This window comes from Neomonachus schauinslandi, chromosome 9 (assembly GCF_002201575.2).
Source record: "Neomonachus schauinslandi chromosome 9, ASM220157v2, whole genome shotgun sequence".
NCBI lineage: Eukaryota > Metazoa > Chordata > Mammalia > Carnivora > Phocidae > Neomonachus > Neomonachus schauinslandi.
Genome location: NC_058411.1, coordinates 2376071 through 2403853, shown reverse-complemented (window position 1 = coordinate 2403853; position 27783 = coordinate 2376071). Strand labels below are relative to the sequence as shown.

The following is a 27783-nucleotide window of genomic DNA, read 5'->3' as shown; positions in this document are numbered from 1 at the left end:
TTCTGAGATAATCATAATTACCATCATAAATCATATATAATCATAATAATTCTTGGACTTTTCAGAGTATGCCAATTAGGATCTCTGTAACCAAATTTAAATTTCAACATTCCGTAATTTAAAAATGTACTCACCATGACATTTGGGTAAATACTAACTAGTATGATAAGGTGAGAATCACCTCTCCCTAATCTTGAGACTTCTCACTCCTATAAAAATATAAACTTGAATGAATTTGCTACTGGCATTTATTCCCCCAAAGTTTTATGGAACACTAGCTGCTTTGTTCCCCACGGAAGAGTCACTTCAGCGGCATTCCTGTGACAACCGGAGCACCAGTGGTGCGAAGAAGGGCTGCTGGGCACCAGGTGAGGAAGGTATCTGGAGCCCAGGTGACCGCACAATGGTGATGCATTCGCTGGGCAATCCAGGGTGAGGCCTTGTGTGGGCGCACGGCAGGAACGGGGAAGCAGAAGAAGCCGCAAGTGACAAGACGTGATAAGCTCAAGATGCTGAGTGAGCATGCCACCCACCTAGTTAACGACAACCTGAGCTCAGGAGAGGGATCTGACCAGAATAAACATCTGTACTGTGATCTGCCCAAGGTGGCAGGATCAGCCCAGGTAAGAATTAGAGAACACGGGGAAGGGCCACCTAAAATTACGAGGAGGGTTCAGAGTGACAGGATGAGGGAGGCCAGAAACCAGGGAAGGAGTTCCCAAAGGAGGAGGTGGCCGATCCTGGGGGCGTGCAGTCCCAGGGTGAGCTTGCTTCACAGCTGGGGCACAGCAGGGGCGGCGTGGATGGGGGGAATGGGTGAGGCTGGATGCTGCCACAGGTGTGTGGAGGGTGTTGGGCCTGGGCAGTCCAGCGAGAGGACACAGGGTAAGTGATGGAGCCCGAGGCGAAGCAGAGGGGCACAGAGCATGGCTGGTGAGGATAGACTGGGGGGCGAGTGTGGGCAGCACCAGAGGAAAAGCTTGGGCTCACTCCGCAGCCTCACCTGTCTCCGTCGGGGCCAGGAGCGTGAAATAGGCTCCCCAGACATGGACACAGCACTCAGGAAAAACGCATCTGGAACATCTACTTACAATTCTCATCCTCCCTCTAGGAGGGAGCATTAAAGACATTTCTGTACTTAAGTAGGCTCCAAATTCAATAATGCCTTTTGCGCATGAAGCAGAACTGAGATAAATGCCTAAAATTTCCGTGAAGGCTTTAATGTTCCCTTCCAGTAAACAGCCCTGGCGGGGGAGGGGCTCCGCAGTGCAGCAGACAGCCAGGACGGGGCTGACGTCGTGGCGACAAAAAGCAGTTCACTTGGGTCAAGGAGGGAGGCCCAGATCTGGGAGGGCTGTGGTCTGGACCCCACGTGGTGTCGTGGCCTCTTTCCTCTCACATAAACCCCAGTTCAACTGCTGATTAGTCACCACTCCACGCTTACCTCTGCTCTTTTCAGCATTTCCCACTTGTTGAGGATTTTCATGGCGTAGATTCGTTCAGTGTTCTTCATTTTGACAACAGCAACCTGGAATACGAACAAGAGTTTAACAACAATGTAGTTAATGGAACAAAAGGCCAGCACATTTTCATATAACTACAGTGAAATCTTAATTGCCTGGGGGAAATGAAACGCTGGAAAATGAGCTGCTGAGGAAAGAAGAGTTTTTTACGTAAACAAAGATTTGCCCTTTTAAGCATCAAGACTTGATGTTAGCCATGCTGCACCTGGCACCTGACTCGCTCAGTTCAAAAACCTTCAGCGGTGAGCAATGGGTGCACAGGGGGGTTCACCGTCCTCTTCTTTGGGGCATGCCTGGGATTTTCATCAGAAAAACCTTAAAAATTTACTCATTGCTCCCAAGCCTTCCTCCCTGTGTCCGAGGGCTCCGTCCCCACAGCCTTCCTATGCGCCCGCTGGTGCTCACATCTACCTCTCACAGGCGGGATTCAAGTCCAGCTCCAGCACAAGCCATTCTGGGCCCATGGGCCTCAGTTTCTCATCCTCCTGGTGGAGCGGTGTTCAGGCAGGGCCTAGAAGGTGTCAGTGCTCCCACACTGATGAGAGCACTTCCTAGACCAGCTGTCCCCACGATCCTGAGAGGAAAGTGTTTCCAAAGCCATTCTGCTCGAGGAAAAGGGCAATACCACAAATATTCCCAATCTTATTTATGGAATCATCCAGAAATGTTTCTCTCAACTTTGCCTGAGTCGTGGTGGGAGGGGGGGTGTGTGCACTTCTGAGCTACCAGTTTCATATGCTCTCATCACGGGACGTGGAGTTCTGGACTGTCCACGTTCTCTCTGGGAGGGGGCTCCGGAGCGGAACGTCCCATGATCTCAGTGCTATCGGTCCACATACCCGGGCTCCACTGCAGACCCCCCCCAGACAACCTCCCCTGGCGTGTCATTAGGAAAAAATAGTTCAGTTAGAACCATATATGTTCTTCATAAAGACTGTCCCAGCATTGACAGAGTCCTCATTTCTGTGATCCGCTCAGTGCTGTCACTGAAACTGGGCACACTTCAGGTACATGATGACAGGAATATCCCAGGGAGGCAACGGCAATAACACCTCATTACCACAGAGTGCCATGTAATGGTAGTACTGTTAAGAATCCAAAATTCTAGTCCTGGCAGGGGAAGGATGGCGAGCACGTGCAGGGAGCCCAGACGGGACGCAGAAAGGCTGGGGGGCGGGAGGAGCTAGACGAGGGAGCCGGTGATATGAGGAGCCCAGGCCACGGGGCCCAGGGAGGGATGGCAGGAAGCCAGCGCGGGGTGGCGGAGAGCACGGCTGGGGTCTGATCAGAGGCCAAAGCAGTTTCCAAGGGAGAAACGAGGGCACGACACACAACTGTCCACACTCGCTCGGGGAGGCCAGGGCCTTCTCCCTCGACTATTTATAAAGCATTTCTGGAGGAGTACTTCCTTTCTGTGCATTCTACCGAAGCAGATGCAGTAGGGGTACCATCAGGTGCTTGTAGCAGAAGAATCGTCAAAAATACTGACATGTTTTCTAAGATCACAGGCCTTGTTCAACTCAGCAGGCAGAGGAGGCACCTGAGAGCAAAGCGGCCGCCCGGTGAACTCACTGCTTTGTTCCTTGTCCGGCACACAGTGGGAAATGTGCACCCCACACAACCAACCCCACACCGCATTTCGTAGCTGTGCGGTCACGGCAGGCGGGCTCACTGGCAGGCAGAGCATGTCAGCTGCTGCACTGGGGCCGCATGTCACTGCTTCTCCTCGGAACCCCCCGCCACGGGCTCCCCCAGCCCGAGCTAAAGGCAGAGTCTATGCAGAGGCGTTTCAAAGTCGAAGAGGCGCACTGTAAAAGTGCCTGATCCTGGTCCGCTGCGGGGACCTGGGCCTCCCTGGCGGGGGCATGACGCCAAGCGAGGCGCCCGGGGCAGAGGCCAAGGCCTCCGGGGTCGGCTGTCCGGCCCAGGGCAGCGAGGCCGGCACGCCTGAGGCGAGCGGAGGTCGGGAGGGCAGTGCAGAGGGCCGTGCTCGTGAGCGGCCCGGGCTCCGACGGCAGGCGAGCCGCCCACGGGGAGAACGGCCACTGCCTCGCCCTCCCTGCACTCTGGAAAAGGACCACAGAGCTATTTTTCAATTCACAAATGGATTTTTAATAGACTTCTTTGTCTCTAAGAAACAATATTCAGGGCAACTCACCTGTCACAAGCTTCTTCTTTTTCTCTTAATTCTTTCAGACTCTGCCCGCCAAGCACCATTCTCCCAATGATCCCAATAATGACCCCCTCCCCAGATCAGCGCACCGGGTCCTGAAAATGCTGTTGTGGCCATTAGGCAAAGTCAGCACAATGAAGTTTATCTTACCTCTCCAAAAGCCCCTCTTCCGATCACTTTAATGATTTCGAAGTCTTCTCGATGAAGCTGCATCTCCTTCACCAGTTGTGTAAATGGTTTAGCTACAAATTTAAAAAAGCGAATCAACAATTTACTCTCATAAGTTGAGACTACATAAAAATTCAATTGACTGGGGCATTCTAAATTACATAGCTTTTTGAGAAAAAAAGTTTACTTTTTAAATGTTTAATATCTGGCAAGTTTTGGAAAGTCCGTATTTATGCTCAATTAATGTAGATGTTTATCATCGCACCTACACTCTCTGTTATAACAAACGCTGCCACAACAGAGATCTCCCAGTAAAAATCACTGAAGCTAGGGTCTACCTCGCTGCGCAAGCAACTGGTGGGCACATTCGCAGCCGTCCCACAGCGACAGCCCACCGCAGCCCACAGAACCAGCTATCCTCTAGGTGAGCAAGCGCCGGGCTCCACCTGTCAGCTCAGTGGAGCCATGGGGCAGCTGCGGGAACACGAGACATTCTCCAAGAACGGGGGCGATCCTTACACCACGCGGGCAGTGCTCTCGTACATCGTAACCATCCTTACCAACTGCATGGAGCCTCTAACAGTGACTTCAGTAAGAAATGAGAAGCACCTTCCACAGCACTCACGTGTTCCGCATTTTAGGAGGAGGAAACTGAGCCAGGTTTCTGGGGACAGTCTACTGGGTTGAATAGTGTCACGTCTCCCCTCTGCCCCCCAATCAATAGTGTCCATCCAGAACCTGGGAACGTGGCCTTATTTGGAAGTAGGGTCTCTGCGAATTAAGGTAAGGTCACAAACAGGAATGACATGGGCCCTAAATCCAACAGGACTGGAGTCCTTATTAAAAAGAGGGAATTTGGGCGCCTGGGTGGCTCAGTTGGTTAAGCGACTGCCTTCGGCTCAGGTCATGATCCTGGAGTCCCTGGATCGAGTCCCGCATCGGGCTCCCTGCTCGGCAGGGAGCCTGCTTCTCCCTCTGACCCTCCTCCCTCTCATGCTCTCTGTCTCTCATTCTGTCTCAAATAAATAAATAAAATCTTTAAAAAAAAAAAAAAAAAGAGGGAATTTGGACACAGAGGGAAAAAAGCTACATGAGGATGGAGGCACAGACTGGAGCAATTTGGTCACAAGCCAAGGAACGCCGCCTCCGCCAGAAGCTGGAAGACACGGCCCTGCTCACACCCTGACTTTGGACTTCTGGCCTCCAGAACTGTGACAGGAAGATGTCTCAGTGGTGTCGAGCCGCCCCCAGGTCGTGGACGGCACTCCAGAGAGTGCGGTTAAGTTCCCTGCCAGGAGCAGAGCAAGTGGCAGTGCCCGGACAGACGTCCTGTGGTTCACCTCCTGAGGAGGCTCACTCCCCACCACCACCTGTCCCGCCGTTGGTCTGACTTCCATTTAATCACATCTCTTACACCTCACACCTGTTCTTATTTTCACCTCCAGGCCTAAATCCCCGTTTGATGCTAACCTGTATTCTACACAGTTCTTTTTTAAATTCTCCACTACTAGTTTTGCAAAACATTTCCACTGGGGAACTGTTTCCGCTATCAGTGTAAGTGCCCATCGGCACAGAGATTAGGGAACAGAACACATAGGGCCTGATTTAAAAAAAAAGGCCAGGCTAAAGAAAACCCTTGAGCTACAACTCGAAAGGTCATCTATGGCTCATCTTTCTTTCTTTCAAATATCAACCCAAATAACCATTCCCAGAATGCCTAATGGAAATATGTACTTCAAACAGCCACCGAAAACCTCAACCTCTCTTGGTATCTTCTCGGGGAACCGCATGGTACCGTTCCTTCTACAATGAAGAAAAACAATCCCAACAAATCTGGTCTGTTCTATTTTACCACCGGAAGAGAGAGATGCAGAAAGGAAAGCACACTGACCAGCTACGAACAAACTCCACCACTAAGCACAGTCAAGTGCACGCTGTAGAAACGCCCGCTCTGGCAGGGGTACAATGCAACGTTCTGGACCCTTCCACAAATACCCCAACGACTCACGAAAGGTGGTAGCCACTGTTGTAAATGTACAAACCAGTCATGCAAGTCAAAGAAAATTCCACCCAGAATCGTGCCAAGAGTCAATTTAACTTGTCCGTGTTCCTGTTCCATCTTGCTCGTAGACAGTCAATGTTTCGTATTTTCTGTATTCTTTTATTTTCTTAGACATTTCATGTCTCTGTACTCAATTATCATTTTAACAGATGCATACTATTTCACTAAGTTGACACACCAACCACTGTAAATGGTGTGTCTGTTGAACAGATAGGTTAAACATTTCTTTTTTGTTAAAGAAAGATTTATTTGGGGCGCCTGGGTGGCTCAGTCGTTAAGCGTCTGCCTTCGGCTCAGGTCATGATCCCAGGGTCCTGGGATCGAGCCCTACATCGGGCTCCCTACTCCGTGGGAAGCTTGCTTCTCCCTCTCCGACTGACCCTGCTTGTGTTCCTGCTCTCACTCTCTCTCTGTCAAATAAATAAATATTTTAAAAAAGAAGAAAAAGAAAGATTTATTTGAGAAAGAGAGAGCGTGCGTGCACACACGAGCAGGAGGGGCAGAGGGAGAGAGAATCCGAAGCAGACTCTGTGCTGAGCATGGAGCCTGATGTGGGGCTCAATACCACGACCCTGAGACCACAACCTGACTCGAAACTAAGAGTTAGACATTTAATTGACTGTGCCCCCCAGGCGCCCCTCATTATTTTAAAAAAGATTTTATTTATTTATTTGAGAGAGAAAGAGTGTGCACGTGCATAGAGGGGGAAGGGCACAGGGAGAGGCAGATGCAGACTCAGTGCTGAACACGGGGCCTGATGACACAGGGCTCAATCCCAGGACCCTGAGATCACAACCTGAGCTGAAGTCAGACGCTTAACTAAGCTGCCACTCAGGCGCCCCTAAACATTTAATTTTTAAAACTATTATCTACCTGGGAGGTCTGGGTGGCTCAGTCGGTTAAGCATCTGCCTTGGGCTCAGGTCCTGATCTCAGGGTCCTGGGATCATGACCTGAGCCGAAGGCAGACACTTAACGACTGAGCCACCCAGACGCCCCCTTTTTTACTATTTTAAAATAATTTTTAGGCTGAAATTCCAGGACTCTCCAACGGACACTACCATTTTCTGCAGCTCCTAATCTGCCGTCCATACTATGGCCCGAGTCACCGCTCCTCGCCCCAACACCGTACGTGGGTGCCTACCTGCCTCTGAAACTGGCAGTTGTCTGAGGCCCAGTGAAGCCGGCTGTACACCCCCATTATGCGGATTATCTACTCATCCCATTTGCTCACTGGTCACGTCTTAATCTCGTTCAACGGACTGCGTTGTGAGACAGCTTACCTGTAAACACCACACCTCCATCATGTCCCCACTTTTCGTCTTAATCATATTATTCTTACAGAAATTATTACTTCTAATAAAAGTATTTCTAATAAAACTGAATTGATTCATTCTTCCTTCGTCATTTTACTATTAAGGTTTAGAAAGTTATCAACTCTTTCAAGATCTCATATTCAATCCTATTTTTTGCTAAATGGCTTTTAAAAATAGTTAACCTGTCATTCATCTGTTGTTGAGAGCATGTTGTTGGAGCATGAAGTGTGTATCTTAATCTCTGGCTGTAACTGTCTCTGCGTCGTATTTAAGTGGTCCAGTTCTGCTGGGGGTGTGGGGGAGAGAGCCCCAGCTTCCAATCGGGAGACTCAGGTCCCAAGTGCACCAGCTGGTAGCAGTCCATCTTAGGACGTCATTTCGTCCTCTGTGATTAACTTTCCTCACCCATAAAATGGGCAAAACGCCTTCCCTGCCCACCTCAGGGACCCATGAACAATGACATCAAGGCGGGTGGAAGTGCCTCATGGCAAGGCTGCGACCCGGAATGCCCTCATCACTCCATCTCTGCTCTTTCCACATCAATCATCTTATTTACCTTCCTCATCAAGTTTCCTTTTTTTAAAAAAAAAGATTTTATTTATGTGAGAGAAAGACTGAGACAGAGTTGGGGGGGGCAGAGGGAGAAACAGACGGATGAGGGCCTCAGGGGGACCATGACCTGGGCCAAAGGCACTTAACCCACTGAACCACCCAGGCGCCCCTCTCCTACTCTTTGATAGAAGCAATTTTGTTGCTTTTTTTTTTTTGCCTTGTACACAGTTCTGTGCAAATTTTCCTGAAATGGATGGACATGGGTTCATCAGGGCCAGTCAGATAAACGGGAAAAACCATGGAAACGGAGATGAACACTTGAAACGATATCCAAGAGTTCTGAGGACAGAGTAAAAATATGACACTGGTGTGTAAAAATTATTAAGACTGCATTAACTAAAACCAGAATAGAGAATCACACGGCAGCGGCAGACCACCCTGCTGACCACACAGATGTAAGGGGCCATGAAATCACACTGATCAGACAGGACTTAGCAGGTGAAAAGCAGAAAGAGTAACATTTCAAATGGGCTCTCAATCAGTATCAATACAAAAGCAGGGAGACTCTGCCATCCGGACTGGGCAGAGTCAAGAGACAGAAACACACAGTTAATGAATAAGAAAATCTGACATAAAGAACTGTTAACAAGGTAACTAAAAAGCAGGAAGGGAACTTATCGTGGGGACAGCAGATGGGGATCAGGGGAACCGAAGGAAGATGCTGGAATTTCTGACACCTAGGCAAAGGGCTCTGTTGAGCTGAGGGTGGTACTGGGGTCTCGAGGCTCAAAGGTGCATCCCATGGGCTGGGAGCCAGGGAGCTGGGAGGGAGCTGGGATCTCCGAAAGTGTGGGAGAACGCCCACCCGGGAGCCGCTGCCCGGTGCTAGCAGGCACTTTGGCCAGAAGGAAGAAGCGTTAGTAAGGGCGTCACTCAAGGGAAGAGGAGCAGGCAGGAAGACCCCAGTCCCTTCTGTCTCCTCCGCCCCTCCAGTCTCCTACTAGCACCCTTTAGACAGGGCCCAGCAGAGAGCAGGGGTCAGAGCCCAACCGGGGAGATGCTGGGGTCAGGAGGATGTCCCCGCAGGGAAACAGAACAGGGTGAACAGGAGGGGAGATCTGTTCTATCCAGGAGGACCGATCACATAAGTAAACAGATTCAGGACAAGGGGAGTCAGGTTCCTCACCGCCAGAGAAGGGAGTTACGGGTAGGTCACGAATCCTGCAGTACTGGATTAGAATCGGAGGCATCAGTGTGACCTCAGGATTTTCAACGTACAGAGACATCACAACACAGACATAAGTAGCAGCATACATCCACATAGCCCTCGCTCCACCCACGGACAGGGCCTGGGGGCAGCAACATCCCAGCAGCAAGCACGTCGAGCGCCCGGCTCGGGTTCTCGGGGCCATTCTCCCGCAGAGCAACCAGGGCTCCTCAGGCACTCCAGAGCCCGGCCTGGAACATTTTGTGGGAGGAAGGAAAGACGTGCTCAAAGAATACTGGTCAATCAAAGTAAATACTGATAGTCACAGATTACATAAATTAGGTAGGAAACCAGAAGTCCATACTGATATTCATAAATTTAAAAAATCTGATGAGAAATGAGATATTTATGTAGATTCAAATCACATCCAAACAAAATAGTTCTCAATGACAAAGGGAAGCAAGTAGCTTTACGGTGACGTCGGGCAGACACTTCTCCCTAAGTCAAGCGACCAGAGTGAACACCATCACCAGCTACGTGACAAAATGAAACTGTGCTAGCACCCAGCAGGACACAGTGAGGAAAGGCAGTGTCGCTTCTGGACATACCCTGAATTTAATCATGAGGAAACAGGACGTAAACCTACATTAAGGAACATTCTACAAAGTAACTGGCCTGCAATGTTCAAAAATTTTAAGGTCATGAAAGTCAAGGCAAGACTGAGGAAATGTTCCCACCGAAGGGAACTGAATGGCCAGGCCGAGGAGGAGTGGCGTGTGGCTCTGCGCGGGCCTGGGTGCCACGGAGGGGAAAGCGAGCGGGCTGGTGGCCCTTCCGTGGGCTTGGAAGAACAACTCACTCTCAAATCGTCGGGGGCACTTCTGCGTACTGTTTGTTATTTGCAACTTTTCTGAGTTCGAACATGTTTCAAGAAAATTCTTGAACATCTTTTTAAAGGTTCTCTCTCATTATGTGAAAAGCAGGCTGCAGGGGGCAGGAGTGGAAGCAGAGCGAGCAGAGGGCGCTGCCTCCCCATGAGAGCTAGCAACGGCGGCTTCGAGCCCACAGTGACAGTGACAGCGATGCGGGCCCTGGACACGAGGAGCAGGAGGCCACACCCAGGTTAGGCTCCGGAAGTGCAGTGGTCTGCAATGTGGGGTGAAGCAGAGGAGACTCAAGGGGACCGCTGTGGTCGGATGCCAGCGACTCACGGGGGACACACCCAGGATGAGCAGGTTGGGGCGGGGCGGGAGCGATGACGGAGCAGTGGAGTCCAAGCATTCCACAGTTTCGGCTGCGGAGCCTAAGACGGCGAAGAGACCAATTTTGTAAAATCCTACTGTTCATACTTTCAAAAGCCCCACTTCAGAAGCCCCAGCTGCCTCGGGGGTGGAGGAGCGGCGAGGCCAGGAAACTGGAGACGGAGCTCACTGGGAGGAAGGAGGGCACTGGCATTTTTTAAACCTTCTCTCATTCTGCCAATGTTACCTACTGACTTCATCTAGAGCCTGGATGCTCTCAGAATACAGAATGTTACAGGCAAAATTTCATGAATTATATCCATGGGGGTGTGACACAGCCTGTCACACTCTCAAAATACGCAGGATGCAAAGCAAAACCACAGCAATGGAAACTCCATTAGGGACTCGTTTTCAGTATCATTTATGTTAAGGTTCTCGTAGAAGACAGATATCTTACGTAACTTGAAGAAAACAGATCGGCTGTACAACTTAAAATGTTTGATTTTCTTTTTTTTTTTTAAAGATTTTATCCATCCATTTGACAGAGAGAGACACAGCGAGAGAGGGAACACAAGCAGGGGGAGTGGGAGAGGGAGAAGCAGGCTTCCCGCGGAGCAGGGAGCCCGACGTGGGGCTCGATCCCAGGACCCTGGGATCGTGACCTGAGCCGAAGGCAGACACTTAACGACTGAGCCACCCAGGCACCCCTGTTTATTTATTTTTAAGATTTATTTATTTATTTGACAGAGAGACACGACGAGAGAGGGAACACAAGCAGGTGGAGTGGGAGAGGGAGAAGCAGGCTTCCCGCGGAGCAGGGAGCCCGATGCGGAGCTCGATCCCAGGACCCCAGGATCATGACCTGAGCCGAAGGCAGACACCCAACGACTGAGCCACGCAGGCGCCCCTAATATGTTTGATTTTCATGGTGATAGTGAACTTGTGGATTCTGAAGTAAGACAAGCGTAACTGTTAGAAATTTTGGGAAGGGTGAAGTTACCTCTCCTTCGCATTCCATGAACAAACACTAAAAGGTGCCAACTCAGCACGTACTCCCTGGGCACCTCCAATGCGCCAGCACCAGGAAACCACACTGAGGACAGACCGAGCAGCAGGGCCCAGGCCGACGGGGCCCAGGCTGACGGGGGCCCTGTGGGAGTCTAGTCCCCCCCACACCTTTGCCTGCAGCTGCACCTGCGCACGTCTCAGACCACTCCCTGCTACCCCAGCCCCTCCTGCCAGTCACAAAGCCACCTGTCCCTGTCCCTGTCCCTCTGACGCACACCTCCTCGCTCACCAGCCTGTGCCGGCGCGCCCGCTCTCCAGCCTCTCAGCGCTTCCATCCCCACGCCCACCACACCATCTCTGCAGAGCTGGCGTAATCACATCACATCCCTGCTGACGATTCCTCCACAGCTTTCCATGGCTCTTGGCTAGAATGTGCACGCTCAGAGAGCTTGCTGCAGTGCAGGCCCTCCTGCGTCCCCCACTCCCACTCCAGCCTCGCCCAGCTTCACCCCCGTGCTCCCCTCGATCCTGCCTTACCTGGGGTCTGTGCCTCAGTCAACCCTGGGTCTTCCTAAGTAGAACCCTCAGCCCGGGATAGCCCTCTCACCCCTACCAGCTCCTGCTCACCCTTGGGATCCCTGAGGCAGAAGGTGACCCCGACTCCAGCCAACTGACCAGGTCAGGAGCCTGTCAGTCCTCTAAGAAGGAGGCCTCGGAGCTGTACCCGCCCACTGGCATCTTCCCCACTGGACTAGAAGGCCCTGGAAGGCTGGGCTACCTCCCCCCTGCTAATGCCTGCTCCCCAGCCCCTGGCGCAAGGATGGGAAAGCAATAAACACAGCTGACTGAGGGACGTCATGATGCGCCATCAGGAAAGGTTACTTCCCCTACAGGATGGGTGGGCAGAGTTCCTAAGGTAAAAACATTTAACCACCTGGGATATTTTCCACCAAAAAAGACTGAATAAAGCTTTAGCCCTTAGAGAGCTAAATGTTTATTAGGAGATTCTTTTTCCCCTAATTTCTTCATTCTTCCACAACCCAAGATTGTCCCCAATAGAACTTCTCTTGCTGCCCTGAATTAGGCAAAGAATTAACCAACCAATCAATCGTGGGCAACCACTGGCCAACAGGAGATCCCAACTGTAAGGAAAACCTGGAGTCCAGTGTCCCTTCAAACAGGAAAACACTTTGCCGGGAAGGACTGGGGGCGGACGGAGGCTCCTTGGCTGAAACAGACAGAAAATCATTGTGAATTGAGAAACCGATGCCCCCCTCCATCCTCGCTGGAGTGTTTATCCAGAGAGGAAGATCAGGGTGGCTGGAAGGCGTGCCCAGGGAGGGACAGTCAGAGGGAAGAGGACGGTGTCACAGGGCAGCTGCCCTCAGGAAGGCAGACCGGAAGTCCCACTCTGTCCCTTCGCAGCATGCGCCCTGGCCTCCCACTGTTCCAGCCTCAGCCACTCACTGGTCATGTATTTGGAACTGGAAATGGTCTTACAGATTATCTAGCCCACATAACACATTTACTAGCACAGAAACAGGAGCCCCAAAGGCCAAGGGCCTGACCTCCAATCCTGCTCCGTGGTGCGGTGCCCCGCTCCTGGAGGTCCTCGCGGCAGCCGCTAGCTGCGGCTCTGGCCCCACCCAGAGCCCACAGGGCCGAGCCGCAGCCCCTCGGCTGGCTGCGTGCAGAGGAGGAGCCCAGCGGGCACTGCAAGCCCCAGGGCGGAAGGCCAGGAACATGCCAGTGGACTAGGGACCTGGTCTCTGCTAGGGGCGAAGCGGCCAGGACGGCACCCCGCAGACCAGGAGTGCGGCCACAACAGGACACTAGAGCGGGCAGGGGATGACTCTGAGCCCGACGAGCACACACGGAGAACTGGAGGGCAGGGCCGAGGGAGAGTCGGGCTGTCATCCAGCGAGCGGCAGGAAAAGCAGACACTTTCCTACAAGTACCAGCTTAGAGTTCCAGCTCCCAAACTCCTTCAAATTTATTCTCACAGTTCAGACTGCTGATACACCTACAGAAGATTAACGCCTTTCATAAAGTTTTTGAAAAATGTGCTTAACTTACATCAAATGGGATTTGTTTTTTGTTTTTTAAAGATTTTATTTATTTGACAGAGAGAGAGAGACAGCGAGAAAGGGAACACAAGCAGGGGGAGTGGGAGAGGGAGAGGCAGGCTTCCCCCGGAGCAGGGAGCCCAATGCGGGGCTCGATCCCAGGACCCCGGGATCATGACCTGAGCCAAAGGCAGATGCTTAACGACTAAGCCACCCATGCACCCCAGGATTTGTTTTAATAACTAATTTTGTTAGATGACAGAACACTTTCCTTCATAGGGAGTCGGTCACAAATCTGTCTTGTTATAAATCACCAGTTCTGAATCTTCCAAGAAGCCCTACTAACTCCCAAATAGAGTTCTCTAAATTTGGACTCTTCCCACATAGCCTGATAATCAGGAACTATACTGTTGTAAAGTGAACAAACATTAAATTTTAACGCAATTTCAGATCTTAGAGAACTGAAAGGGGAGCCCTTTCACACTGCTCTGACTCAGAAGGCAAGTGAGAGAGAGACAGAGTCAGGGAAAATTGGAGAAGCGAGGGTGGGGGAAAGGGTGGGGAGGCTGCACTGAGTCAACAATAAACCAGGAAAGGCCTCATTCCGACAGCCTGCTGTCACACGGAGGCTGGCGCACCCCACCTTGGCTAACCTTCCTCAGACCTGGTTTCAGGATGTACTCCGGGGTCAGCCACGCATTCCTTCCTCTTCGCGTCCACTTGATTGCTGACTGACTGCTTTTCTCAAATCACTGTCATTTGGTCCATCTTGCTCGAAATCCTATTGCCTCACTGCTGTGTATCACTTACAAGTGTCTGTCTTTTCCACCTGCGAGCGGCACATCCCGCTTGAAGCCCCAACACAGGCGGCTACGACTCCCAAGAGGGCAAGTCTCCCCCCGAGACTGCTGGGGCACTGTCCTGGGGATTCCTCTGTCAAAGCAGAGAGCCTATGCAAAGTTGAGTGATCTTCACAACACACGTCTTCTTATAAAGCCAACTTCCCTGCTGAGGTGAATACAGATACATGTTTACGTTAAAAAAAAACCCCGAGTATACAACGGAACGACATGAAACAGAGCCAACTGAGGCATATACACCAGTCACACAAATGCACCGAAAGCCCGAGAGAAGACTTCATGATGCTTCGGCGCCTACGCCAGGGAGAAAGCCAGGTTCAGGCCACTTCTCCTGCGGGGCACTGGAAGCATGCCGTATGTGTACATTCTAAATTTAAGAAACAGGGAAATCTACAGTACAGAACACATGCTGGTTACCAGACGGCAGGGGGCGGGGGGCAGGGGCGGGAGAGAATCTCGCCTGAGTTCACCATTCCATCACCGAGCAGACGGCACATCCTCACGGCCAGGCCAACCACCCCAGGGCTGGACGTTAAACCCCAACACCGCTGGGCCACTGCGCGAACCCGGCAGAGCTACCTGGCTCTTCTAAGGCTATGCCCGCACCAGCTGAGAAGAACAGTGCTTGCCCAGAAAGTGGCTGGGAGTGTCGCACTCTATCCGCGCGCCCCGCGCCGGCATACAGTGCAGCCTCCTTGAATAGCAGCCCCAGCTACCGGGTGGCAGACGGGTGTTACTCAGATGCCACCCTGAACAGTAAGGAAACCAGCTCTATCACCAAAATTACCCCAGGATCCAGCGAACTACCAACCAGGAAGGTGTACCTGCTATAAACATGTTCTACCAGGCGGATCGCCCTCGGGTTAACACCCAGGTGGCACTCAGCAGTTGCCACGAAGTAGCCCTGTAAACCAAGTGCCACAGGAAGGGCCTCCACAGCCCTGGAGGGTGGTCTGTTCTGCGCAGGGTGGAGGGAAGCCCACGCACACGTCAGGGCTGCCGCCAGCCAGTGGCTCCTGGACCTGCTCGACTGGCGAGACGAGGAGGGTCTCACCTGCAAAGTCCAAACCACCAGCGGCCTCCCTTCTCTCCCCCGCCCCCAGGGAACACGCCGTCTCTGATCCCTGACGTTCCCCGAGCCCGCCTCGGGGACCTGTGGGAGCAGTGGGAGGACGTGGATCATTTCAGTGACCTTCACATTTCGACCTGACCTGCGTGGCTACTTTTATTCCATGGCACTCAGCTTAAGAATTTTTCTTGGTTTTATTTATTTATTTATTTTTTATTTATTTATTTATTTATTTTTAAGATTTTATTTATTTATTTGTGACAGAGAGAATGAGAGACAGAGAGCATGAGAGGGAGGAGGGTCAGAGGGAGAAGCAGACTCCCTGCCGAGCAGGGAGCCCGATGCGGGACTCGATCCTAGGACTCCAGGATCATGACCTGAGCCAAAGGCAGTCGCTTAACCGACTGAGCCACCCAGGCGCCCTCTTTTTTTTTAAAAAAGATTTTATTTATTCGACAGAGAGAGAGAGAGGGAGAGAGCGAGAGCACAAGCAGGGGGAGCGGAAGAGGGAGAGGGAGAAGCAGGCTTCCCGCTGAGCAGGGAGCCCGATGCGGGGCTCGATCCCAGGACCCCGGGATCATGACCTGAGCCAAAGGCAGACGCTTAATGACTAGCCACCCAGGCGTCCCAAGAATTTCTTTATAAATGTAAAACATGAAGGGACAACGGTGACAGACACGTGCCAGGTGGGACTGAGCGGCTCGCAAACTCGTTCAAAGGCTCATCAGACCTCCAGTGCGCGGCTGGCAAAGCACAAGAGCTGAAGATGTGCTTCAGAGGGCGCAGCCAGGGCTGCTGTTACCCTATCTGAACCCAAGGCTGATGTGATGTTGTGGGGGGAGAAAGGAAAGATGCATATTTTCCTGCAGTAACTACGATGTTTACTATAAGAGTTCTAGTTCTCTATTTTGTTTGTCTGGCTTCAGGTACAGGGCCCGGTCTATGCAGGTCAGTCACCCATTAATTTAGAGCATTTCCGGTGAACCTGCTACTGAAACCACGTACAGCATCTAGCGGCCACAAACGGCAGGCCGTGAATCTGCACCAAATGCCTTATTGCTGCCCACCCACCCCCAGAAACCCTGTGAGGTTGGTAGCATTGTCCCCTTTTACAAGGAAAGAAACTCTGGATCTGTGCCCCCGCGACTGCCGAGCTTCTTGAACCCAAGGCTGATGTGATGTCCACAGTCCGTGTCTTTTCAGGGCCCTGGGGTCAGGTCCCTGAGTCCTGGTGGGGTGGCTGTCTCGCCTTTCGGCAGTCGTAGATAATGGAGCGGAGGCCTGGTCAGGAGGGCCCTTCACACACCCTCCCTAAGGGGCTCTCTAAGTGACCTTCTCGCTCTGGGATTAACGCTCACGGAGGCGGAGAGACAAAGAAATGTTTCAGGTTTCTGTTAACCTCTAAAATCCTCCACCCCAAAGTTTAAGTCAGAAAAATCAAAATTTAATGCAGCAACTTGTCTGTTTCTTTCACTGATGTGTTTGTGGATGAAGAACCACCCAATCATGGAGTGAAAAGATTTGGTAAATTGCTTCTCCTTCTCGCCAGGAGCAAGCACAGCTCCTCATCCCCTTCAGCACTGTTCAACTCCCCAGGACCTTTCAACCATCTTCGTGGTTTTTCTTTAAACCGTAAGTCCCCTACACCCTTCCTTCATCTGTACTGCTCTTCAAATGCCACAGGTCTGAAGATATTTTGCTTTAATATCTGGAGTTACTCCCCAGAAAGGTGAATTCAAAAAGCCCAGTGACATGCGCAGAAGGAAGCTGAGGCTGGCTGCCAGTCCCCCACCACGTCTATCTGGACCACAGCTGCTCACAGGCACCTTTGTCATGAAGAGCATCACCTCTGTCCTGGACTGCTCAGTCCTGGGGAAGGGCCTGCTTCTTACCCATCTCAGACACGCCCTGCCAGATGCGAGGAACACAGGCCTCAGGTCCAAACTGAATTCAAATCCTATGTACTAAGGAAAGCCTGACTGGGAACCCCTAGGGGAGGCCACCCTGACATCCAGGGTCCTCTTGGTTTAGCAGAGAGCAGGGAGAGGAACACACTGAACACAGCACATGGACAAGCAAGGTGAGCGCTACAAAGAATTTTAAGGAACAAGCTGTATGGGTGGAAGAGAAAAGAAACCAGCTGTGGGGGGTCCAAGAGAGGGAACATTACAATAGTTTCTTTGAAGAGGGATGTGGAGGAGGGAGGTAGAAGGGAAAGGGAGTAAAAGCTAAACCAACCTTGAAGTCCCGCTTCTGTGTCGGACACAAGACCTGTAAGCAAGAGCAGTGTGAGCAGAAGCACAGAGCAGACGCTTGCTCTCCATCTGAGAGGAGGAAGCCAGGCACAGGCGCCATGTCAGTTCCACGCGGGGCTGAGCAGGTGGGACTGGCCAACGTGAACACACACCTAGCTAGCACCCTTCTCTCACCGGGAAGGCCACAGCGAGGACCCCAGGATTCTGTACCTGGGGAAGTTATGCAGACTGAATAAATGATTACGTGAGACAGTCCACGAAAGCATTTCGAGGGGCGCCCGGGTGGCTCAGTCGGTCAAGCATCTGCCTTCGGCTTAGGTCATGGTCCCGGGGACCTGGGATCGAGTCCTCTGTCGGGCTCCCTGTTCAATGGGGAACCTGCTTTTCCCTCTCCTCCCCACTCGTGCTCTATCTCTATTGTTATCTCTGTCTCTCTCTCTAATAAATAAAATCTTTAAAAAAAAAAAAGCATTTCATAAACTACAATACTGTATGAAAATGCTTATAGTCCCTGATCAGAATCAAGTAAACAAATACTTAATAAGCATCTGCTGTTTGCCAGGAACTATCCTAGGCAGTATGGGTAGATCTGTGAACAAAAATCCCTACCTTCCTCATACATGTGAGGAACAAATCAGTTATACAGAAGACATTCAATCTTTAGATAAAAGGAAAGAAGCAGGGAAACCGGGAATGTTGTAGAGTAAGGGAGGAGAGTTGTTTCTACAGGGCCAGTGGTCTGGACAGAGCCGTCAACGTGGTGGGGTCAGGTTCTGACTGTAGTCTGAAGGTGGAGCACACAGGATCTCCTGCAGGCCTGCATGTGCCGTGTGAGAATTACCCCAGGTGCTGGCCTACACGCCTGGGAGGACGGAGTCGTCAGTGAGTGCGTGGAGCAGACCATGGGTGGCCAGGGAAGTGGCTGGAGCCTGAGCCCGGGCTCTGGCTGGGATTGTGGGTCCTCAGTCCACTGCTGGCGTCACAGTCACGGTGTGGATGAGATCCCCGGGCATTCAGCAGAGACAGAGGAGGGAACCAAGGGCTGGCCCTCTGGCTACCGGAAGGCTGAGGGGAAGAGAAGCCAGGAGTCTGGAGGAGTAACCAGCACGATGCGCAAGAACCGGGACTTCCGTCCAGAAGGCTGAGGATTAGCCCCTGGTTTTTGCCACGGAGAGCCCACAGGTGGCCCTGACACAGCAGCAGCTTTCGAGGAGTAGTGAGGGACAAAAGTCGGATTCGAGTGAGTCTGAGAACGGGAGAAGAGGCAGTGAACACAGGGAGAACACATCACTCTGAAGAGTTCTGCTGCTAAACAAAAAATGCATCGATTAGAGGCTTGAAGTCATTTTCACCAAATGTTCTGTAAACACAAAAACAAAAACCATTCATCTTGGAATAGAGGTTAAAGGTGATCCATTCCAAAACCAAGCTCACATCACGCTGATCAACTAACCTCATCAAGCTCGGGGATGGGGATGGGAAGACGTCTGTATGACGGACATCACAGATGTTATAAGGAAAAAGTTCATTTTCACCGGTTTAGATGCTAACAGTAAACCCTAATTCTAGGCTTATAAATTCAGTCCCAAGCTTCAGTAAGCAATCCACAGAATACAGCGTTTCCTTACAGTGAATGTTAAGGACGCTCGGTATTTCTAGGGCTCTGCCCGGTGCCTCAGTGGTGTCTCCTGGGATGGGCCTGCTCGCCTGCACCAGGCTCCGACCACATGTACCCGCACCAGCTCTTTGTATTTTGTTTTGGGTTTTTTGGGTAGAAATTAATGATTTTACTCACTGGTTTTTCTTTAGTTTTTCCTGATCTTTCTCTACTGAATCTTGAGTAAAAAACTTTAATTTTGATAAAATATATTTATGAACACACACGCTGCTTTATTGAGTCAACTGCTGGGAAAATATACACATATTTGGATAATACACAGATTCCATACTGTGCCAAACCGAGATGCTCAAGAGCACCTGCAATCAGAGTGTGGCCTTTTAGTCCAGCAATACAGTATCACAGCCGCTCTAGAGACAGTTTTGTAATTCCAAGTCTTACTGTGTTAACCCAGGAATCTCAGCGACAGACGAAATTTACCTTTAGCATTCTATTTAGTTAAAGACAAAAAGCAGGCCGCCAGTGCACGGTGCTGGGTGTTCTCTGGCTATAGAGGGTGCCCTCAGGTCAGCTGGTGAAGAGCCTGCACACCCAGCACCAAGACGGGGCCACCCTGGGAGTGCTCAGCACCCCCTCCACACACACACACAAAGGAGGAGGACCGTGGGAACCCACCTCCCGCGGCAGGATGCAAAGTCAAGGATGGCCTCCTCCCCCCTGCCCAGCACAAAGCCAGAGCCATCCTGAACAGACCCGAAACGCCTCCGGTACACTTACAGCTGGGCTGTGTGACCAGTGGGGCAGGAAGCAGGGCATGACAACAGCAAGGCCAGGGACCGTCTGCATCTCTTCCTCCCAGAATGGGGCGTGTTCACAACACCTCTGTGTGACTGAGACTGGAGTCCTAGAGCAAAGTGAGTCCTAACCTGCTTCCCCTGGTTCCGACTCTCAGGTCGGAGCCTGCCGTGGAGAAGGGAGCCGGCGGGGGGGTGGGGGTGGGGGTGTAAAATCAGAAGGTGGAAAGTCTACAAAGCCTCCACCAGCAAATCAACACATGAAAAAAAAAGGTGACTGAATTTCAGTAATCAGTAATTTAGGGGAACTTTCAGAAACCAAATAATATCCACCAACCCTCCGTTACAATTCATTCAAATTTATGCCACGGTCCTATTTAAGAGGGATGAGAAGGTAGGAACCTGGCTGAATACTTTACATTTGTCTTTTACTCTTTCTCCCACCCTGAATATTTGATAAAACATTAAATCCACCCCATTGCTAATAGAAGCTACCACTTTCTGAACATCTACATATGGGTCAGAGATGTCACAAAACAATCTCTCAAACCTGCAGGACAGATTATGACCTGCTTTTGACAGATAAGTAAACTAAGAAAACGCGAAGTCCACGTTCATATAAATGGGTGGTATTTTAATTCTCATTTTGTTTCTCACATACGTATTCATATTTCTTATAACATTAAAAACGTCCAATTTTAAAAGGAGAGGAAAAACTAACTGCACTTATTTTTCTTATTGTTCAGGCATCCAGTCGGCCGTGTGTGATCGGATTTTCTGTGGGTGCCCCTGCTGCAAATTCAGAGCAGTCTGGCTTTTGTTCCACACAGTAAAACCATACATAGCTGCTTCTGCTTTCGTGATTAGTACACCTTCTGTGGAACCAACAGTCGGTGGTAGCCAGTATCATTTTGGTTAAAATAAGTGTATCGTTCAAATTCTTTAAAATCTGGAACCAAAGTAAACAATTCTTTCATGCTCCTCTAAATGGATTATTTATCACCCTTCTGTTCCCCCATCCGTGTATCTCCTAAGCTGACATATGTGTATCCTGACGACCCAGCTATGTCTACCAAAAAGATACAAGAATGTTGATAGCAGCTTTAGCCAAGCCATCATAAGCCGGTAACAACCCAATGCACACTAATGGGAGAATGGTTAAAAATCTGCAGTCCTCGTGCAATGGAACACCACACATGAGAAGAACGAACTGAGGCTACGCACAACACTGATTAATCTCAAGGATACAGTGTGAAGCTAAAGAGAGCAGATGCATAGAACTGCATGATTCCATTGTCTGAAGCTCAGACACAGACACAACTCCACGAGAACGCAATGAGGAAGAACAGTCTAACAGTGCTAAGACAACTGGATACCCGCATGCAAAAGAATAAATATGAGCTCCTGCCTCACACCAAATACAAAATTAACTCAGAAAGGATCAAAGACCTAAAAGTAAGAGCTAAAACTATAAAACTCTTAGAAGAAAGCATGGGTATAAATCTTTGTGACCCTGGATTAGGCAACAGTTTCTTAAATATAAGGCCAAAAACATAAGCAAGAAAAATTTTAAAAATAAACTGGACTTCATCAAAACTAAAAACGTTTGCACTTCCAAGGACACCAATGAAAATGAAATGACAAACTACAGAATGGAGAAAATACATGCAAATCTGCAATTATGCACAAATTCATGTACAACTCACTAATAAAAAGACAAATCAGGGCACCTGGGTGGTTCGGTCAGTTAAGCATCCGACTTTGATTGTGGCTCAGGTCATGATCTCAGGGTTGTGAGATCGAGTCCCATGGGCTCTGCACTGGGCATGGAATGTGCTTGAGAATCTCTCTCCCTCTCCCTTTGAGATTCTCTCTCTCCCTCTTCCTCTGCCCTTCCCCCCCACCCCCTCCTACTCTCTCTCTAAAGAAAAAAAAGAAAAGACAAATCATCCAATTTATTTTTTTTTAATCACCCAATTTAAAAATGGCTAAAGGATGTGAACAGACATTTGTCCAAAGAAGACATATAGGTGGCCAAGAGACACATGAAAAGATGCTCAAACACCAGCATCGGGGAAATGCCAATCCAAACCACAAGGGGTTGCCACTTCACACCCACTAGGATGGCTAGAATAAAAAAAGACAAATCATAACAAGTGCTGACAAGGAGGTGGAGAACTGGGAACCCTCATACACCGCTAGCAGGACTGTACAATGATGTAGGCACTTTGGAAAACAGTCTAGTAGTTCCTCAAAATGCTAAACATGGAGTTACCCCCAAACTCAGCAATTCCACTCCTAGGTGTATACTCAACAGAAATGAAAACATGTCTACACAAAAACTTGTACACAAATATTCATGGCATTATCCAGAGTAGCCAAAAACAAGATGCAACCCAACTGTCTATCACCTGATGCATGAACAAACAAAATGTGGTCTATCCACACAACGGAATATTATTCAGTCATAAAGGGAAAATATGGATATATGCCACAACATGGATGAAGCTTACAAACACTGTGCAAAATGAAAGGAGCCAGTCATATTGCATGCCTCCATTTATATGAAATGTCCAGAATAGGCAAATCCACGGAGACAGAGCAGGATGCCAGGGGTTGGGGGAGGGGAGATGGTGACTACTAATGGGTATAGGGCTTCTTTTAGGGGTGGTGAAAATGCCTAGAACTAGGAACTGGTAATTGTTGTACAGTTCTGTGATACTAAGATCACTTCATCATACACTTAAAAAATAATAAACTTGAGAAAAAGGCATAACTAATCTGTGATAGGGGTCACAACAGTGCTTACTACCAGAAGAAGGGGTTATACACTGGGGGAGGGGTCACAACGGAACCTGCAAGGCTACATGATTCATTAATTCATTTATTCATTTATTCAAAAGGTATTAAGAATATTTAAAGAAATTACTGGAATGCAGCAGCAGACACAGTGGCTGAGAGCAGACCTCTGAGTTGGACTCAGCCACCCCCCCGGTATTACAAGCTACGTCGTCTGAGTTCCAGTCTCCTCTTCAGTAAGTTAGGGGTAACCCGGGGCTGAGGGTTACTGGGAGGGTTAAGTGAGACCGTGGGCATAAGCCATGGGCAAGCACAATGCTCACTGTATCAATACACTGAGCCATTAGAATCGCGTTGTGATCACCTGCTCATCACAGCAGACTCACTGCTCCCTTCTCACCCTGATTCTTTTCCTCACAGAAATGCAGTGTCTGTGCTCAGCAGGTGCACACAGCACCTGGTCCCTCGTCCCAAACCTCTGGCGCTCCCCTGGGACATAAGCCTTCCCTCCCTTGTCGCCGGGAGCTAGAAACCACCACTGCCTGACAGCTGCACCAGTCCTTTCCGCCACTCTGTCATCCCTTTCTTCCATCAGCACTTGGCGAAGGGCTACTCCCTGCCCGGTCCTAAGGCTACTGAGTCAGTAAGAGCCCCTGACTTCACGGGCCCGCCCTCCTTCAATGTCACCTAAGCCCGTCACCATATTGGATGCTCATGATCTTTACATACGGAGCATCCTCTTTAATCTGAATACAAGTACATGGAATTCTTGCATAAAAGGACTGTTATTTAAACTCACTCAACTGTAAAATACTAGAAAAACAAGTTTATGCCAGAGATATAAAAAAAAATTCTAGCACACATCCTGAGACCAGCAGAGTCCTATTTAAACCTTCCATATAGGGCGCCTGGGTGGCTCAGTCAGTGAAGTGTCTGCCTTCGACTCAGGTCATGATCTTAGGGTCCTGGGATTGAGTCCCACATCAGACTCCTTGCTCAGTGGGAGCCTGCTTCCCCTTCTCCCTCTGCCTATAGCTCTCCCTGCTTGTGTTCCCTCTCTCTCTCTCTCTGTCAAATAAATAAAATCTTAAAAAAATAAAAAAATAAACCTTCCATATAAAAACTATTTTCATCAATGTTCATAATAACTGCCCAGAGCTAAATATTCAAGGATCCGAGTCCCATTTGGCAATCTCTCTGAACTGGATGGTCAATACACTAGGAATACTATGGTGTGAAAGAAGAAAAAAAAAGGTTTTATGGGTAATGTTCCCTTTATCTAAAATCCATTCCAGCTTTTACTTTATTTAGTGACTAGCTCTATACTTCTGCATGAGGAATACATGTCTCTGGAAGGGGTAAAACTGTTTCTACAAAAATTATATGAATGTTCTAGAGCCTAGTCCTCTGCCGGACACCAGGCTACAAAGGAATGCTAGACTGCAGCCCTCAGCGGCCAGACGTGAAAACAAGCAGGAAAGGAAGATTCAAAAGGGCAGGCCTCGCAGCCACTTCAGCAGGTCGTGGACTTTAAGGCCACGGCTTCTGAACCACAGGAAGGAAGTGAGCAGGCTGCCCTCAGACTGATACACTCACCTTCCTCCCAGCATCTTGCCCGGCCTCACCCCCTAACAGGAGGGCCGCGGCCACCTTCCACCAGCTGTCACCGCCACGCTGAGTGTGCTGGCCAACGGGGCTAAGGTGGAGACAGCGCCTTATCAGGACGCTACTAACCATGTAAGAGAATCTAGTTTTCTTTTTCCTAAGGATAGGCTTATGAATTGAGGAGCAATAGTATTTTAGATGTAATAAAAACAGCTTCACTCATTTGAAATGCGAATCGATTCAATGTTAACAATTAAATTTGTCCGCTATCCACATAAATGGTATGTCCTATTATCCAACTGAACCTAGGCATTTCTGAGGTATGAAAACAAACCCTCTATGCTTGATACTTTTTCTGTAATATAAAAATGACAGCATAAAAAAAAAAACACAAAGGCAAATAATCGAGACACTTGAGAGAGAAGGACAGGTGTCCTCCTGAATCTTTTAACTCACTATCCCCAAAATAAGTAATAAATAGAGAATAAGGAAGCTGCTTTTATCTAAGACTTTTTAAAAGTATTGCTCTGGTTTCATCTAGCCATTGGTAAGCTGGTCCTCTTCCCACTAGACCGGCTGGAGATGAGACACACTAAAAAGATGGCAAATGACAGGAGCTTTCCGTAAGTCAATAACATTTTATCGTAAGGTTGGTAAATGTTTAACACTTCAAAAAAGGACATCTAGCTTTGTGCAGTCTGCATTTGCATGCTAAAACTTCATTCTCCTTAAAATGAATTATAAAACTTCATTCCCTTCTAAAAATGAATTATAACATTTGATCTAAAAAAAAAAAACACACTTCTCCAGAATCTCTGGTGCTTCTGAGGGAACTGAATATTTACACACACCCACACTCAGCTCTTCGCCTTCTTGCTCACAGTGACCACCGTCTCCCTCCCCTAACCGAAAGCACAGCCTTGCCCCGGGCCTCCCTGGCTGGACTGCCCACCCCGCCCGACCTTTCTGAGCTGGGTTAAAGAATGAAGTAAGAGCTGGATACACCGGAGAGCACAGCATCACTCACAGACACGGACGAGGATGACCTAACTTTTCTTAAGTTCAATTACAGAACTAAAAGGCTTACGATGACGACGGTTCAGACTCCTCACTCTCTCAACCCCCACCACCACAACTAAAGAGGCCTCTCACACGTGTCCTGCAGGGTCCCTCTGTGCTGCCCTGAGTCACCTGGGCTGGGCCTCTGGCTTCTCCCTGCCCCCTCGGCCTGCCACCGTGGACCTGGCTTCCCGCGGCACCCCGCCCAACACCTGCCAACCCCAGCGAGGGAGGGAGGGAGGCCGCATGCTCCCATGACTTCTCACACATCCAGACACAATGAAAACCAAAGGCCCTGCTTCGCAACCCCAGGCCATGCAGTACTTTCTCTGTCTCTGTGGCTGTTGGAAGCTGGTGACAGAGACTACCCTACTCACCATCCAGCACAGAGTGGGGAAGGACATGTAGCACAGGAAAGGGGGGCCACCAGGCATTGAAAGGGGAAGGGGGAGACATCCAGCACAGGAAGAGGGGGGACACCCAGCAAAGAAAGGGGGGCCAGCCAGCCTAGGAAAGGGGGACTTCCAGCTAGAAAGGAAAGCACTTGAGAGCTCAGGCCCCAGCACCCTATATTTCAACTTATAGTCATAAACTCAGAACAAAATACCAGCAAATGCTGACAAAAGGCAAACAGAAAAAAACATATAAAAAAGGGGTTAATTTCCCTAATATAATATAAAGGGCGCTAAGAAACTGACAGGAAAAAGCTTAACAAGCCAATGTAAAGTATGGGGAAAAGGGAAGGATTTTAGCTAAACATTAATCAACTCTAAGTGTTCACAGTGTTCATTAAGATGCCCTCCAGGGAAACCATGGGGGAGGTGAATCAGACGTGTGGGTAGGGGAGGAGAGGCAGGTCCCGACGGCCACACTCAGGAGACCATGCGTCAACAGAAGGGAGGCAGTAAACGATGAGGCCCCTGCATCACCAACTGCAACATTAACCACCAACCTTGGTCACAGCTGACCCAACACCCGGCCCACACTCAGGATCTTAAGCCAAGCCAGCCACTAATGAAAAATACACCTCACAACAGTAAAAAACGCACACACACACACACAAACAACAACACATCTCAAATAAGTAAGAAATATCTCATTTTTTACAACAATTGATAACCCCCAAATAACTCTATTTCCTACAAAATATACTAGATCAACAGTGTAAGAATGATTTGCCACCAGCCTTATTTGTCCAGCTAGGAAAACACTAAAAAGAAGTTAAAATGGTGCGAGCAGGATGGGGCAAAGAGCCTGGTACCTTCAACATGAGAACTGAAAATGGGGTGGGGGGTCTGTAGGTTAAGAGATTTAGGAGGTGCACCATCCAAACGCCACGTGCAGACTTTGTTTGGGCTCCTATAAAACCTACTGAAAATACCAACAAAAAGAGGAAATTTAAACCATGTCTGAGTATTTGATGATACTGAAAAATCTGTTAGCTTTTCAATGTCGTAATGTCACTATGGCTATGGTTTTTTAAAATTTATTATTATTTTTAAAGATTTTATTTATTTATCTGAGAGAGAGAGTAAGAGAGAACAAAGCAGGGGGATCGGCAGAGGCAGAGCGAGAAGCAGGCTCCCCACTGAGCAGGGAGCCCGATGCGGGACTCAATCCCAGGACCCTGGGATCATGACCTGAGCTGAAGGCAGACGCTTAACTGACTAAGCCACCCAGGTGCCCCAACAATGGCTATACTTTTAAAGAAAGCCCCGATCTTCTTAAAGTATATAGTGAAATATTTACAAATGAGACTACAAATGTCTTGGATTTGCCTCAAAATAATCCTTTTTGGGGAATGGGGGGATAAAAATGAAGGAGACTGACCACGATCTGACAACAACTGAATATGGGTGATAGAAACAGGGGTTCATCATTCCACTCTCTACTTAATGTCTGAAATTTCCTGTAAGAGATCTAAATTTGCAATAGGAAATACTTCCAATTGCTACCACTTTTATTAATACTATTTATGAAAATAAAGAATATCAACAAGCCACTCCAAAAAAGGAATCATATTTTCATACAGGGGGTCATCTGCTATTTCTTATCTAAACAGAGGACAGTTGAAGGCTCGACATGGGATGCTAGGCTAGACATTTTTGAAAAATCGGTCTCCTTGTACACATACTCAAACCAGAATGACTGACTCCAAATCACCACCAGCTCTTGCTGCAAACGACACAGGAGTTTTCCTCACTGGAAGCATATCTGGACATGAAAATCAGCTACATGCCCAGTTTATTTGTTATGACTTTTGTTTGTTTTATTGCTGGCATTCCTTCTGGTCATAAAACAGTTTTATGAGCTGGTAAAAATTCTGTACAAATTCTGCAGAGCTGACATGACTAATGGTTTCAGTATTCAGTATAATAGATGTATATCCTGAACCTGATTAATAATGGT

At 49.2% G+C, this 27783-nt stretch overlaps 1 protein-coding gene across 5 annotated transcripts in view; it reads right to left on the bottom strand.

Annotated features, from left to right (window-relative positions):
• Nucleotides 1-27783, bottom strand: part of CDC42BPB (CDC42 binding protein kinase beta) — a 98616-nt gene that overhangs the window by 54828 nt on the left and 16005 nt on the right. For all 5 annotated transcript variants that reach the window (XM_021679858.1, XM_044918120.1, XM_044918121.1 and 2 more), the window contains exons 2-3: nucleotides 3847-3938; nucleotides 1445-1528 (exon numbers count right to left, since the gene is read on the bottom strand). In XM_021679858.1, the coding sequence (XP_021535533.1) occupies nucleotides 1445-1528; nucleotides 3847-3938 (176 nt within the window). The remainder of the gene's footprint in view (nucleotides 1-1444; nucleotides 1529-3846; nucleotides 3939-27783) is intronic.